The 15,230-nt window shown below is 39.7% G+C and overlaps 2 protein-coding genes across 2 annotated transcripts; one reads left to right on the top strand and one right to left on the bottom strand.

Moving 5' to 3' along the window:
* Positions 1–1,811: 1,811 nt before the first annotated feature.
* Positions 1,812–9,650, top strand: pdlim1 (PDZ and LIM domain 1 (elfin)). The gene is made up of 7 exons (XM_042434332.1): positions 1,812–2,070; positions 3,293–3,444; positions 3,993–4,077; positions 5,158–5,342; positions 7,012–7,157; positions 7,390–7,507; positions 9,002–9,650. Exons 1-7 carry the CDS (start codon positions 1,978–1,980, stop codon positions 9,186–9,188), a joined length of 966 nt encoding a protein of 321 aa, XP_042290266.1. The 5' UTR covers positions 1,812–1,977; the 3' UTR covers positions 9,189–9,650.
* Positions 9,651–9,751: 101 nt separating this feature from the next.
* neurog3 (neurogenin 3) lies at positions 9,752–11,280 on the bottom strand. Its single transcript, XM_042434334.1, has 2 exons — positions 11,104–11,280; positions 9,752–10,689 (listed from the first exon to the last, which is right to left on the bottom strand). The coding sequence occupies exon 2, from the start codon at positions 10,686–10,688 to the stop codon at positions 10,026–10,028; it is 663 nt and encodes a 220-aa protein (XP_042290268.1). The 5' UTR covers position 10,689; positions 11,104–11,280; the 3' UTR covers positions 9,752–10,025.
* Between the last annotated feature and the right edge of the window lie 3,950 nt (positions 11,281–15,230).

Here is a 15,230-nt window from a genome sequence, read left to right as displayed (position 1 = left end):
AGCAAGCTGGCTGCAATTGATCAAATGCACAATGTCCTTCTCAAAACCACACAAAAGGAAGGTGGATGGTGAAAACAGGAGTTTCAAAGATGAAAGGACGGAGATGAATGCATTTGCCTTACCTTCATTTGCTAACACCTTCTTTGTAATGAAACAGTTGCAGTTCTGTTCGACTGCCACCGACGTATTTCTGTTCATGAGACACAGATCTGTTTTGTCTAAATAGTCGAATTAAAACTTTTTAAATTATTGGGATAGCCTACTTGTTTTCTGTAAATGAAGTTGATTAAATTATTCATCTGTGTCATTCACATGATTTGTTTATTAGACTTCATTTCAGCACCACTGGCATCAGGCGTTGTCCATTTGCAGTACGTTGCTTGCAGTATGACCTTAACAACCTGGCTCAGAATGAGGTGAAGTGGCCTCTCTTCACGTAGGGGCACTTAATATTATTAGATGATAAGAGGTCATATGTATCAGGAATTATATAAGACTTGTAATAATATAGTTATCTATGGCTGATATATGAAAAATCATGTTAAAGTGGACATATGGACATAGGAAGGTGTGACGTCACCCATTGGTTTGCATTGGAGCCAGTTTCAGAAGCCCAGAGTTGCTGATTGGCACCATATTTTCCGTTTGGAGCCAGGACCTTCCAGATAAGGAGTTCAGGGTGTTTCCTTCCATGCTCTGGAAATACACCCCACTACCTCAGACTGAAGCTAATGCTAGCTTACCAGAAACACTAAGTGGTGCAGACTTGTACTAACATTAACTAACTAATATGGCAGGTATCGTTATCAAGTGACATTAAACTTAGCGAAATATGGCGACAGTAGTCTGACACAATGCGAGTCCCAAAGCTGTCAATCACAGCTGTCAATCAACACCCACACGGCAGACATCAAAGCAACTATTCATCTTAATATCTTGTGCAATATACGACATTCAGCCCCACTAGATGTCAGCAAACAACTATTTTCTATGCAAGGACATAGTTGAGTAATGGTGTCCTGAGCAGAGAGTGAAGTCACACTCCCTTTGTATTATAATCTGAGCCTCTCTGTACTTTGTTTTGATAGATGGTCCATGCACATTGGTGCATGTGAGTCCCTCTGTGTCCTCGCGTGTTTTCAACATGGCGGCTAGGTCACAAATGTTTTCATATTACAGCTAAGCAGTACACTAAAATATGTTTAGGAAAACATTTGAGGTGAGAAATAGGCAATGCAGTAACAGAATCTTGATCCATATTTGATCAGCCCTGCCTAGTTTGACAGTTTGAGTTTCGTAAGCTGTCGGTTCAGGGACCGCTTTCTTTTTTCCCAACTTCAGAGATGCTGGTGCTATAGTGTGACGTCTAGTGGGGCTTGTCGCCAAATTGAACTGAATTGAAAAAAAATTTGCTATGCTACGACAGGCAACCATGCACCACCATCCGAAATAATATTTAGCAAATATAATCATATTCATAACTAAACATAATAAATTGCCATTAATATTATTGATACCGGTTTTACTGCAGTTCTATGTATGTTCAAGTGGTGTTGCCATACATAGTTGTCCAAAATGGTGGACCCACTCGCGCATGCGCTACTCAGATCGGGCAGCAACAGGGTTAAATGTCGTACATTGCACCTTTAACGGAGAAATAATCTCCTAACTTCCTGACTGAGTTTATAATGACTCTGAATAAATGGCTTCAATTTCAAGCCGAGGTTGTTGCCTCTTGCACACACACTAAGGAGTGATGCATCTTCCTAATAAGCGATCTCTGTCGGCTCAAGCCTCATTCGTCCAGCTGTAAGCTGGGTCCTCCTCTTCCTCTAACGCTGCATAGCTGTAGCTTCGCTGAAACTACTGACTATCGATCATTGCACATGTCATATGTGCAGTAGGAAGTGAGCTGGTGGCCAGAGATCTTAAAGCATAGTACTAACAGTCGGCTCTGTGAACACCAACAGTAACACCATGCCTCTTCGGGTAGCCATTCAGGGTCCTGGACCCTGGGGATTCAGACTGGTTGGAGGAAAGGACTTCGAGCAGCCGCTGACTATTTCCCGGGTAAGTTTTCACAGTGAGCTGCTGTAGTTCGGGCTTGTCCAGACAAAACTTTCACCTCTCATTGTTTCTTCTCGACTTCACTAAACGACACTAAGAGCAGACCAATAGAAACCGAGTTAGTTTTGGTTCTTTATAGTGACGGTGTGTCGTTTCTTCTTTCAGATAGACGGTAATGATTTGGTGCTCTGAGTTTAATACTTACATGGATACAAACTGGTCTATAGACCTCCATTTGATTAGACAGATAACTAACTCCAGTCTGAGATGTCTTCTTTGGTGTTGGATAATGATTTTTCAGTCTTCAGCATATAACTTGAGAGGAAAAAAGTCGACATTTAGCTTCATTATGTCTACACAGCTGACTTATTGTAATCTTGAAGGCTCATATCTTATCTCTCTTCAGTCCTGACTTTAAACGAAAAGCAAACATAGACAGAAGCAGCTAAACTCCTCCTGTGAACTTGTTCACACCAATACAAGGCAGTTTATGAGGCATTACACATTGTTTTACAGTGTGACACTAACAGACCTGAATATGACTCTTCACTATGTACTTTGCCTGAGTGAAGGCTGCTGTTCCTGTTGTAAATGTTGTTGCAGTGTTCAGTTGGTCCACTCCACCCATGGAAAAGTGATTAGGAATTCCTGGATTGTGCCAGAGTGTCTCTCTGCTTCAAGCCTTTATCTCCCACAGTATCTGCCCCAGAGGCAGCCAGAGCTGCTGGCTGAACACACCTCTCTGTGCTACCTGTAAACAATGAAATGTGTGTAAAGGGCCTTGAAGGTCAGAGTTAAAAACAGTAACAGCAGTAGGCTCTGATTAAATCAAGTCAATTTTATTTGTATAGCCCAATATCACAAATTTGCCTCAGGAGGCCTTACAATCTGTACAACAATACAACATCCTTTGTCCTAATACCCTTCATTTGATTAAGGAAAAACTCCCTAAAGAAAAATTTAAATGGGGGAAAAATGAAAGAAACCTCAGGAAGAGCAACAGAGTAGATTAGGATGATGAGAAGCTTTGGATGGAAAAGGGATGATAAGTTTGTGTTTCACATATATCTTTCAAAGTTACTTGATGCTTGTGTGGTTTTATTTCTCAAAGAATCCCTCAGGACAAAATATTTGATGCCTGTATATAATATTTGATGTTGATATTTCAAGATCACACACTCTCAAAAGTCGCTGACTTTCATTATTCATGTCTCCTGTGTTGTAGGTCAGCCCCGGGAGTAAAGCAGCCCAGGCCAACCTTTGTATCGGAGATACGATCTTGGCTATCGATGGAGAGCCGACAGAGAAGATGACTCACTTGGAGGCGCAGAACAAGATCAAGGGGTGCATAGAGGAGATGGTGCTCTCCATAGACAGGTAGGATGTAGCAACAAGTGCCCGCCTGATCTGCATACCCGCAGGCCTGAAAAACACTGAGTAATACGAGACAGCTCAGCCTCGATCCAGGTGTTCGGGGAGTGCCGTGATGGTTATTCATGCTTTTTAAAGGCCTTTTGTTTTACTGAACTCTTCAGTTGGAGAAGTGCATGTTTGCTAAGCTGTGTTGTAATTCTCTGTCGTGTCGTTGCACTACATAATAACTAGTAGCCGATGGTATGAAGTATCAGGGATGTTGAAATGCACTTAACAGGAAGGCTGCAGCAAATATGTTCAAGTTAAGAGGGAACATGTTGAGTGTAGGGTGGGGTATCAAGGAACCCGAGCCAAAAAAACATACCTGCAAGGGTTCCATTGCATTCAAAGACACAGACATATTATCATGTTCAAGTAATGCTACACAGGAAAACACACCCAGAAACAGGAAGAAGAACACTTCAGGCACGTTGTATTTAAAGCCACTATGTGATTATCGCATCTTTCAGGAGTATTTATAGAGTCCTCTTATCCTTTCTCCTGTTTTTCAGGTCAGAAAATAAAATGTGGTCGCCGCTTTCATCCGAGGAAGGGAAGACGCATCCGTACAAGATGAATCTTGCATCAGAGCCACGGGTGCGTGTCTGCAGACTCAACATCAAAGCTGGATGTTGAGCTTTTAGATTTACTCCTCCACCTCTGTCATTAAGAGTAAAAATCAGGAAATCTCATTCACAGGTAGCCATACAGTCTCTGGAAGTCTGTACATTCTTTCCCATCATGCCGCAGAGGCTTGTGGGGTTTTTTTCTTTCATACAGTCAACGATGAAGTCATTGTTTACTTCCCAACAGGAGGTTTCCTAGGAGACAGTAGTTTATCAGCCAAGCTGTGACGCAACCCTCAGTTCCTGCCCACTGAGTGGAAAGTTGAGGCCAAAGTGTGAATACATGTAGGAAACAGTGTGATGTGTGCTTCACAGGTCACAGATGTTGTGCATTTTTCTCTCACACACACTAATGTGTTTCAAACGCTTGTCTGCAGTTTGTCACTTTGTTGCCTCCTCACTGTGTTATGTGTTCAAATTTAGGTTATTGTAACAATAGTCCATATTTTTTTGTGTGAGTTCGCTTGCTCTTAAGAGTCTCTGGGTAATTCTGCAATTTAAATGTCAGATGCTTGAAGCATGAGCTATATTTGGAGGCATTTCCGTGTTCCCACTGCGAAGCATGAGCTAGATTTAGTGGTATTTATGTGCCCACTTTGATGGCATGCCAATGTCATGACGTGTTTGTCTTTTAAAGACAGTTAGCTATAATTAAGGCAGAAACCAGTCATACATTATCCTGTTAAATTATGTGTGACCGTATCAAACTAAAAGCAGCAGCTGAAGAAGCAAACAAGGCTGTTTTTGATGTTTTCAGTTGAACAAAGTCTGCATTGTTAAAAACACGAGAGGATGGGTGTTTTCAAAGATTTAGTAATATTCATAAGGGTTTTTTTTATGTGCAAGCACATAAAAAAAGTCCAAATGAAAGTTCATCCGAAGACGTCAAAAGTTGTGGCCACCATTGCATCAAGTTTGCAAAAAGAGTTCTGCATGTTTCAGGCATTAATGAAGTTTTTTATTTCACAAATATGGGATACCTGCACTGCACCACCTTCTGCTTGTTCCACATTAAAAGCTTTAACATTAACATTTTGCATGCATTGTGCAGGAGGTGAAACACATTGGCTCCGCCCACAACAGGAGCGCTCTGCCGTTCAGCAGCTTTGGCTCCAAAGTTGTGACCAACCAGTACAACAACCCCGCCGGTCTCTATTCTTCAGAGAACATCAAGACCTTCAACTCTGCTGTGGATGAAGTGAAAACCATCACTACACCCAACGAGCCCAACAACAAGTAAGAAAAGCCTGACATGACTCCACTTTTGTCCAATTCGAGTCAAGACTAGGTCCCAAGAGGGTTAAGATTAAGTCAAAACAGACAGACCCCCAAAACAAATGCAGCGCTATTTAAGACCATTACCAAAAAAGGCCATAAACGGTGTTTATGTTTCTAAATGTAAAAACACTGAAGTGAACTGAATCGACTGTGTAGAACGTAGATCCGTCTACTCGGTCGGCTGTGATAGAACTGCTCGTCCTGGGCGATTATCGATGAAATAAAGCACCTCAGTATGTTGGAGTTCCCACTGAAATATCAAAAAAATTGACAATATTTTGGCTGCAATTGGTGTTTTCATATATGTAGAATGTTAAGTGGTATGTTTCCTTGCAAAGCCGGCCCAAACATTGTTTTATGGTCACTGTGGTCTGACAAGCTTTTGCTTAATTTAGGGGCATCATGAAGTCTCTGTAGACCAAAATGACTTTGCAGTCAGGCGAGTCAATTACAAGAATGGAAATCTTTATGTACCTCGGGATTTCATTCGTTTTTGTTTGTTTTTTTAAAATCATTTTAGAATTTATGCCATTATCAGATAGTGGACAGAGGACAGGAAACGAGGGAGAGATAGAAGCCACAAAGTTCCCCAGACTGACTCCAACCAGAGACACTGCGGCTCATGTTGGCCTCTAAGCAGCAGAGGAGGCCTGCAGATATGATTAGATTTTGATTCTAGTTGCTATGATGCAGTTACACACATCTAATGTTTCTGTTTCTATACTTTTATGTCTCTGTATGACCGAATTTGACAATAGCATAATTATTCATATCCATCATAAAAAAAGTCAAACAAATTTACATCCATTTTTATTAATCAACTGTAGAGTGTGGGTGTTGGTCTTTCAACAAGTGTAACATTTTATCTTAACATGGAGCATCATTCACACTGTATGGATCTGCTTCCATCATCCTTCACATGTTCACTGGCCTCCAGGTTGTTTACATGCTTCAGCTTAACACAGCACACTTGTTACTGACATTTTACAGTCCATTTGATTCAACCTTAAATAACCCCCCAACTTATTAACTTACTATTACCCAATATTCTATATTTCATCATTGTAGCTACTTTTTGTTACTGTGCTTATTCTTCAGTTGAAAGCATCAAGGATCAGTTTTACTAATGGGAAACACTCCTCCATTACATCAATAAGTTGCTTCATGATGGAAAAACTGAGCTCTCAAAAGGCTTGTTGATATTTATAAAAATCATTAGTAATGTGGGAATGATGGCCAAGCAGTTATTCAGTGTTCACTCAGCTTTAGTCAATTAAGTTCAGGATTTTTTTTTTTCCTCTTCATGCAGCTTTTAAGACCAATAAAAGACGAAGTTCTAACACATCAGAATATTAAGTCGAACAATATGTAGTCTCATGTCTCAGATCTGGTAGATACTAAAAAGAAATGTAATTCTTTGTTCTTAGTGCTGAGTCAAAATGTTAAAATAAGCAAGAGACAAAGCAAACCTTTTGTGATTTCTTGGACTTTGTATCTCATTATATATAAACATCCAGGTTAATGACAAGATATTGAAAAGGTGTTTGCTGTTTGCCTCTAATGAATGATTCGACATGTGTGCTGTGATTCTCACAGATATATTGAAATGTTCACACTTGCTTCATAGAGCTCCATCAGATCCAGCAGTGCCAGGCATGCGGCCGGTCGTAGCGGATTCAGAGGTTTACAAAATGCTGCAGGAGAACCAGGAGTCTGATGAGCCTCCCCGACAGTCTGCCTCATTCAAGGTGCTTCAGGAGATTCTTGAGACAGGTACGCATTGTAGTTACCACTCACCGCTCCCTCCAAGAGTACTGAGGGATTCTTCTTTTAGTGTTCAGCTTTTATCTTTCACTTTTTAAAAGATGACTCATTTCCTTTTTGGTTTTGTTCCAGATCATTTTTCTAAGTAATAGTGATCAAAGGCCACAGGTTGTTTTGAAATTTCTATTCTATCTCTACTCCATTTTCAAAATCTATTTCAATGTGCGTGTGATTTTTGTAGGTGATGCTGATAAACCGTCAGGGTTCAGGAGTGTCAAAGCGCCGACAACAAAGATCGGCTCATCAGTGGGAAATACAGAGAAACTATCCATCTGTGACAAATGTGGATCCGGGATTGTGTAAGTATTTTATGATCCTCCACTACCGTTTTACAGATAGTGTGTTTCATTTGCACTGAACATAGAAAGTGTGTCTGAGTCATTTACGGCTTCACTTGAATCCAAACATTATCAATGCGGATGTTTGTTCACACCTCTTCTCAGGAAATTCAGTAATATTTGCAGTTTATATATCAGTGTTGTTAATCTAAGATAACTTTCACACTGTGACAAAAGACCCTGGACAGCTGTGTCTCTTTGAAGACACAAGACTTTGTCACCACCTTGTGGTTAATCGGAGTTAAAATCAGTAAAACAGTCCATGGCTGTTTACTTGAACACCTTGAGCTGCTGTTTCCTTGAAATGTGCTTTAATTAGTTGATTCCCCCATTAACATTCTGTCTACACTCTTTATTGAATTGGATTGGGCTGTCCTGTTTTGGATTCAATATTCCTAAAAATCTATGCTGTTACTTGAGACAGATGTTTCCAACAGAGTGTATAATTAAGACTTCTGATAGTTAATATCTTTATGCACCCAGATGCTGTTTGATCACAGGATTATTGACAGTTTTATTGTTGTTAAGAGGTTTAAAATGGAGAATAATATGCACAAAATATGAACCATTTCGTCTTCTTTTAGTTTCTACAATGTCAATCCAATGATTTGTTTTGTTAAATCATTTATTTGTAAAAACTGCCATTTTGAAACTAATGAAAATGAACCCACCATATTTCTACATGTTGAACCGTTTATGGATTGAATAAAATATATACATTAGTAAGAAAAGTACAGTTCACTCCTAGTAAACGTTATGACTAATTTTATGTACAGACTACACACTATTATCTGACATAGTTTACTGTGTGTGTGTGAGAGAGTTAGAATGGTACATGACATACTATGTGTTGCCAAATGTATGTGGAAACACTGTTCACATATTTGCGTAATGGTGTGAGCTCTGTAGTTCCTGTGAAAGGATATCTGTACAATAATATTTTAGACAAGTGTGTTTCCAACTTTTTGGCAACAGTTTGGGTAATACAAATACTTTGGGTTTTTGAATTTTGGTGGGAAGAACCTGACTGAAGGAGAGCAATTATATGCATAATCAAGGCTATTAGAAAACAGCATCAATGGGGAAAAAATGATTGCATTTTGACCTGATGAAGATCCAAGTAGGATCAAAACGTCCTGATTAAATTTTGTGGCTTGAAGTAAGTGTGCAGGTGTTACATTTTTAAACTGAAAACTTTACTGAAACTTCACTGAAACCAGAAGAGTTGAGGCTGTTAGAGCAGCAGATGAGTGCTTGTGGTTTTGGAATGAAACGTCCAACAGTCACACATGGTGTAATGTTCAGGTGTCCACATACTTTTGGTCATGTAGTAGCCATTAACAGTTTATGGTGCGCATATCAAATCATTTACATCCAGATTCTTGAATTAGAATCTGGATAAAACGCTAAATTGTGTTCATCAGGTTTAACGTGATGTTTATTTCTATACTTCAGGGGGATGGTGGTGAAGCTGCGGGACAAGTTCCGTCACCCCGAGTGCTACACCTGCACAGACTGCAACATCAACCTAAAACAGAAGGGACATTTCTTTGTGGAGGACCAGATTTACTGTGAGAAGCACGCACGCGAACGAGTGACTCCGCCTGAGGGCTACGACGTGGTCACAGTCTTCCCCAAGTAGAGCCCTCGCTGAGCTCCGCCTCGGACTGCGCGACACTATAGGACACCATTACATAACCTGAGACGTTACAACATTTAGCTCTTGCTACTCCTACGACTATGAAATGGTCTTCTCTCGCAATACGCTTCAGTACAGTCACTGGCAGGCAGGACAGTAAAGAACTACATGTTTGAAAATGTTGATTTGCACATTAACTTTGGCATCTGCAAAAGGAAAATTCAGTTTTTCTCTCCCTAAAAAAATTTTTCTATTTGAATGAAAGCAACCACTGTGTGTTAGTAATGTTTGTCTTTGTACTTTTGAATCATGGAAACAATGGAAATTCAGACTACTTTTCACCACAAGAGACTCGATATGTTTTCTACATTTTTTATTAAATAAATAGAACTACTTTTATGCAGTAAAATGGCTCAAAAACACAATTGAATATCATTGTCAAATAAATATTTTAGCTTAAACCAATTACCTCTTGTCTTCCTAGATTGATTGTCCTTCAAAGTTTCTTAAAATTGTTGTGAGTGCAACATGGTTATGAAATCACTTTCCAGCACCAAGAAATTACCTCAAATAATAGCAGTGGCTCATTTGTTTAACAATACTTTTGAACAAAGTCTGTTTTGTAACTCGTGAATGCAGATTAAGTGCTGTTAGATAATAAATTCACACTGAATGTAGAAAATGCTGCACTGCTCTGTATGGGCTGAAGCATGCTGCATGTTGGTGAGTTCTCAACCCATAAAGAGCAGAGCAGCAGCTTTGTGTGACCCTTTTAAGTATTATTTTTTTACCTGTTAAGAGTTCAACATAAAAAAATTGACATCACAAAAAGTTAATAGTCTATTGCCAAGTATTTCTGACATCATTTTCACCACAGAATGACTTGAAATAAAAGGTAACAGGGAAAACACTCGATTCATCTCTTGTAAACATCTTACAGTTCATTTCACGAGCAGATGTGTAAGAGTTTCTTGGATTAAAGTCAGCTGAGGTCCTACAACAAGACTCGACAGGTGATGCTGAGTCCCACTCTGCAGATGCGACACTCGTTGGACTGCTCAGGTTTGATGTCTGCAGGTAATCCGGCGCGTGTCCGAGTTGGTCGCCCATGCGCAGAGTCTCGGTCAGCGCCCAGATGTAATTGTGAGCAAAGCGCAGAGTTTCGATCTTGGTCAGCTTCGCGTCCTCTGGCAGCGCCGGCAGGATGCTCCTCAGCGCGTTGAGAGCGGAGTTTAGGTTGTGCATGCGGTGGCGCTCCCTGTCGTTCGCCTTCATTCTGCGCCTGCCTCTCAGTCCAGACTGCCCACATCTGGGTTTGTGCTTTGGGTTTTGCATTGAGGCTGCTTCCCCTTCGCTAAAAGTCTGTGTTTTTATATGTAAAACTTCACTGCAGACCTCTGAAGTGTCACCAGCTTCAGTCACTGGGTCATTTGGAGAAAACCTGCTGAGCGAGTTTCTGGATGTGCGCAGGTCACCGGGGGCGCAAAGCACTTTAGGAGACATCCTGTGAGAATAAAGTAAAAATACACATTATCAAGTGAATCATGATTTTAAAAGTCTGATGCACAAGCACATATATATCCACTCTTATCATCATGTTACAAGCTTTTGCTATACGCCTCATAATGTCTGTATGAGTCATTTAATTAAACTTTGTCTAAAAATCTTCAAACTTTTTAACCATTAGAGTTGAAAATCCTGTTCTATTTTTTCTTTGACCCTCCAAATGGTTAATAAATCTGCCACTGTACTGAGATGATTTCACAAATTTTTACTTCAGGTTTTCACCACTTTATATAATTTAAGTGATGAAAAAGAGGCAGGATGAGCACGTGACTGCACTAGTGTCCAGAAAATGTATCTTGAAAAACACAAAATAAGGTATAATGCAACTTTAGAGTAATATATTTGCACTTACTTGTGAACTTGTGACAGGTGATGTTTGAGGAGACGGTGTGTCGCTCGTCCTTGTGATTCCCTCTTGTAGCTGGAGGCAGGAGACAATGTATACGTGCAGCTGACAGTGAGGGAGGGATGCGCATCTCTGTCATTTTATATGGCCTTTATCTTATCTTTCTGCACGGTGGGCGCCTGAATCAACAGCGCCTGTTAAGTGGCCAATCAGCTTCCAGGCAGTGCGTCCTTCACCCTCTGCCTCTCTCTCGCTCTCATTAGTCCCACTGCTGCATTTCTTTGTGTATTCTTTGTAATATTCACTCAAATACATGTGTGTGGTAAAGTGCCATAGAGAGTCACAATAAGCACATTTTGCAGCCTGATTGAGATCAAACTTATTTTTTCTTGAGTTGATATCAAACATCAATTCCCAGAAATCTGTCTGGAGGTGATATTTTAAAATCAGGGGGCATGCAGGACCACTAATGGTCTGAGATGTTAACTTAAATTATCTTTTATCTAACTGTTCACACTTACTGTGTACAAAGTGGTAAAAAAACAAACAAAAAGAAAACATTTTGTTAGTTATGCAGTCACATCTACGCCTTACAATGCCAATATAGGACGTCTTGCTAAAAAAAACCCAAAAAACATAGGGCAACTTTGTCATATTTTTAGGTAAAGTTTTTGGTGCACAACGCAGAGAAATACAAAATGCTCTTTTACGCATAGATGTTCTTCATCCAGCTCAAACACTGTAAAAATATACGGTACACATGAGTATAAATGGTGAGTGTCCAGCTCAATTAGAAGCTTTCAGTGCTGGTCAGTACTTTTTCATAATTGTCATGACATCTACAGTAATGTTAATAAATCTGAATGAGGCTGACTATCGTTGGGTTTAATGCGCAAAAAGCTATGAAATGATGGTAAATATTTGGCACATTACTTAATTTTTCTTGCAGAATAGAAATATTTTTGAGCACGACGTGTGAGTTTGCTTTTGCACGTGTTATCAGATCTCTATCTTTAAGGGTACTTGTAATGCCACATTTTACGCACTCAAAATATTGGCACATGCTCTGCAGGGTACACAGTGGTCATGGTAACTTGGCAAACGGTCTCCTAAAATCAATTCCAAGTTCGCCACAATATCGAAAACTGAGGTGAAAACAACAACATCTCCACGATTACTTTAAAATAAACAGTTTATTATTAAGTGTGCCGTTGCGTATTTTTGATTGTGCGCATATCACATGACCTGGTAAGGTTGACATTAACAATGCGGCAAATTGGTCCTTATTTGAGTATTGCCAAAAGTTATTTTAAACAATAGCTTATCTCTTTGTTAGCTCGTAAAATCGCACGCATATCAAATAAAATCTCGTTTTTTAAAGCCACACTAAGTTGGATAAACGTTTGTTATTGCGTTAGAGCGCAAAAGTCCTGTAGTTGGACAAAGACAATTACGCATGGTGCCACCTAACAAAGAGGATTCGAGAGGGTGAAACCTGTTGTGTGAACTGATAGCACAAAGGGTCTTGATGTGTGTCACAATAATAAAAGCTCGATTTCCTCTGTACTGTGAGCCTATATCTGTGCGCTATGACATCTCCAAAAACATGTCCAATATCGCCACAACTCAGTGGCGCATTGCAGTTTCATAGTATAGTTTTATTTTTAGAAAGTTAAACACTAGTAAAAAGTATCAGCAACGTGCAGACAGGTTTCAGCTCTGCTGTGGGGGAGAGGGGGAGTGTGGCAGAGCCCGAACATGATTTACAATTGCCAACAAAGGATCACAAAAAGCACTCCTTAACTTTCTGTCTAAATATGTGTTTTGGGAACAATCTGATAACCATATGCTTTCAATAAACTGGACAAATACACTAGTGAGATAGGAGATGGTGCCTTGCTGTTATAAAAGGCACGAAAAGTCTAAAGTAAACTGAATATTACCACTTTACAAATAATCATTGATGCCAAATCCATGTTCGGATATCATGGACAGGTGTGGGTTTGAAGCTGTCAGTCTCTCTCCTTGATTTTTATCAGTGTGCTGTAGTGTCCTGCTTGTTATGCAAAGTATGGGCAAACATAAGCGCCCAGTTGCTGTGGAAATAGCAGATATCGGAGCAGACTTGGTACGAAAAGTGATTTAACAATATTTAACAATAAACTGAGCAAGCTCACGAGCAGGTGATACCTGCCCGATGCTCCTGATTAATACTTCCTCTACAACTTCACTTTACAGTCTCTTTTGCTTATTTATTAAACGAAATCTATTTATTATTATTTTAGCAAACAGAGGTACCAGGTGGGGCTTTATTTTCGTCTTCAGCTTTTTGTTTGAAGGACGTTTTGAGGGGGGCAATCAAAGTCCAACAACTCGCTGACCAGATTGTTGTCATCCCAAACTAGCAGCGAAGCCATTCAATGTCCCCCCCTCCTCTTGTTCTTTCTGCCAAAGAGCTGCCGGGAGAGAGAAAAAAGGAAAAAGAAACTTCTTCAAGAAAGGAAAAACATCTTAAAAACATTTAATTGCAACCCGGATGCCATATGTACACCTCTTGTGAAACCCCTCAACAATGTGACTGCCTTTTAGAAAGTATGGAGTGCGCCTTTGGAGACGTGTGCGCTTTTGGAGAGGTGCGCGCCTCGTGACCAGAATGACCCCGAACACACTTTACACAAGAAGTAATTCACTTTTAATGTGCTTTGGAGTTTCCTTTCACAGGCAAAGCATTGTGCCTCTCACCTCAGCTTTTGAAGACAGTGTACACCAATTACACTGGAATAGCTGTCCTTTGGAGGCAGTTTGTCTTTTTGTAAAGATTGGAGATTTTAAGCACAAATAGGGCTCTGATTGCAAGTCGCCCCTTTTCACCCCCTAAACTACGGCAGAATGTTTTTCCTTTCTTGTGATAGCGTGTTTACATGTCCAACTTTATGTTCATTAATGACTCTTGGTGGATAAAAAAAGAGCAAACGTGCATTTTCTGCAACACCTTAGAAGAAATGAAACATAGTTTATTTGTACATTTATTAATTAGTCATTGAACGTTTATGTATTAACGTTCCTATAAAAATCTCATATATCAGAAGGTCTTTATTACAGAGCGTTTGAAAGGTTGTCTCTAGTGAAATCTAATATGGCTGTTTGATGTGTTGCCTAATCTGTGTAGAGAGATATATGGTCTAAATATATATAAATATCTCATTTCATTTTTCAGTGTTCTGCATTGCCACTGAGTAAGCCCAACATAAACACACAATGACTTCACTGACTTTGTTTTACGTCCTTTTTACTGTCAATATGAACCCAGTGAACCTATATATTGTTATTTTTCTCACAGCTCTGCAGAATGATAACAATAGTTCGAGAAAGGCAGCTCACTCTCACTATGTGTGATATTTTCTGTTTTAACATTTCAAGAAAATATAACTACATTTACAACCCTGAAAAAAGATAAGTATATAACAAATAAAGTATTTAATTAATTAATGCCATCAAAGTGTGCATGTGGGGTTCTGTGGTGCTGCGATGCACATATGATTCACTAAATAGCCTATTTATGCTCATTATACCATTAAACACTATAACAAACCTGTCTGTAGGTCTGTAATAACCTGTCACTTCCAGCTACAGTCACTTCCAGCTACAGCCACCATGTGCCCCCCGGACCCCGCCTGAGCTGATCATCCAGAATATTTGGACCATCCATATTAAACCACAAATAATTAATTGAGTAAAACTGTCATAGTTCCCGTCGTTCCTTATACTGCAGCAGGCTACTCTCTCTGTCACTCCAGCTTCAACATTGGTATAAAAGTCAAAAACATTCCCCTCATAATATACAGAATATATCTCAACTGGAAATGAGATTAAATCTGTCGTTTCTGCCTTTATTACATTTTAATTGAGGGCTCTGTATGCTGGCTGCACTGCCTTCACTCGACTGCTGTGTGGCGCTGTTTTCATCCTGAGAAAGAAAACAACATTTCACGCCATTACAAAAGCAACACTGATGATGCATTCGTGTAATATCGAAAATATGGAAACTATAAGTAGAGTAAAGGTGAACGACCCCTCAAAAGTTGTAAATATGTGTACTATAAGATATATAGCTGCTAAGATCTTTTAGCGTT

This window comes from Thunnus maccoyii, chromosome 14 (genome assembly GCF_910596095.1).
Source record: "Thunnus maccoyii chromosome 14, fThuMac1.1, whole genome shotgun sequence".
NCBI lineage: Eukaryota > Metazoa > Chordata > Actinopteri > Scombriformes > Scombridae > Thunnus > Thunnus maccoyii.
The sequence above is the reverse complement of the archived record's forward strand: the minus strand, read 5'-3'. Positions and strand labels throughout refer to the sequence as shown.

Coding starts and splice junctions, on each gene's coding strand:
- pdlim1 (XM_042434332.1), top strand. CDS start 1,978: ATGCCTCTTCGGGTAGCCATTCAGGGTCCTGGACCCTGGGGATTCAGA. Junction 3,445..3,992: donor ATGGTGCTCTCCATAGACAG/GTAGGATGTAGC, acceptor CCTGTTTTTCAG/GTCAGAAAATAAAATGTGGT. Junction 5,343..7,011: donor CCCAACGAGCCCAACAACAA/GTAAGAAAAGCC, acceptor CTTGCTTCATAG/AGCTCCATCAGATCCAGCAG.
- neurog3 (XM_042434334.1), bottom strand. CDS start 10,688: ATGTCTCCTAAAGTGCTTTGCGCCCCCGGTGACCTGCGCACATCCAGA.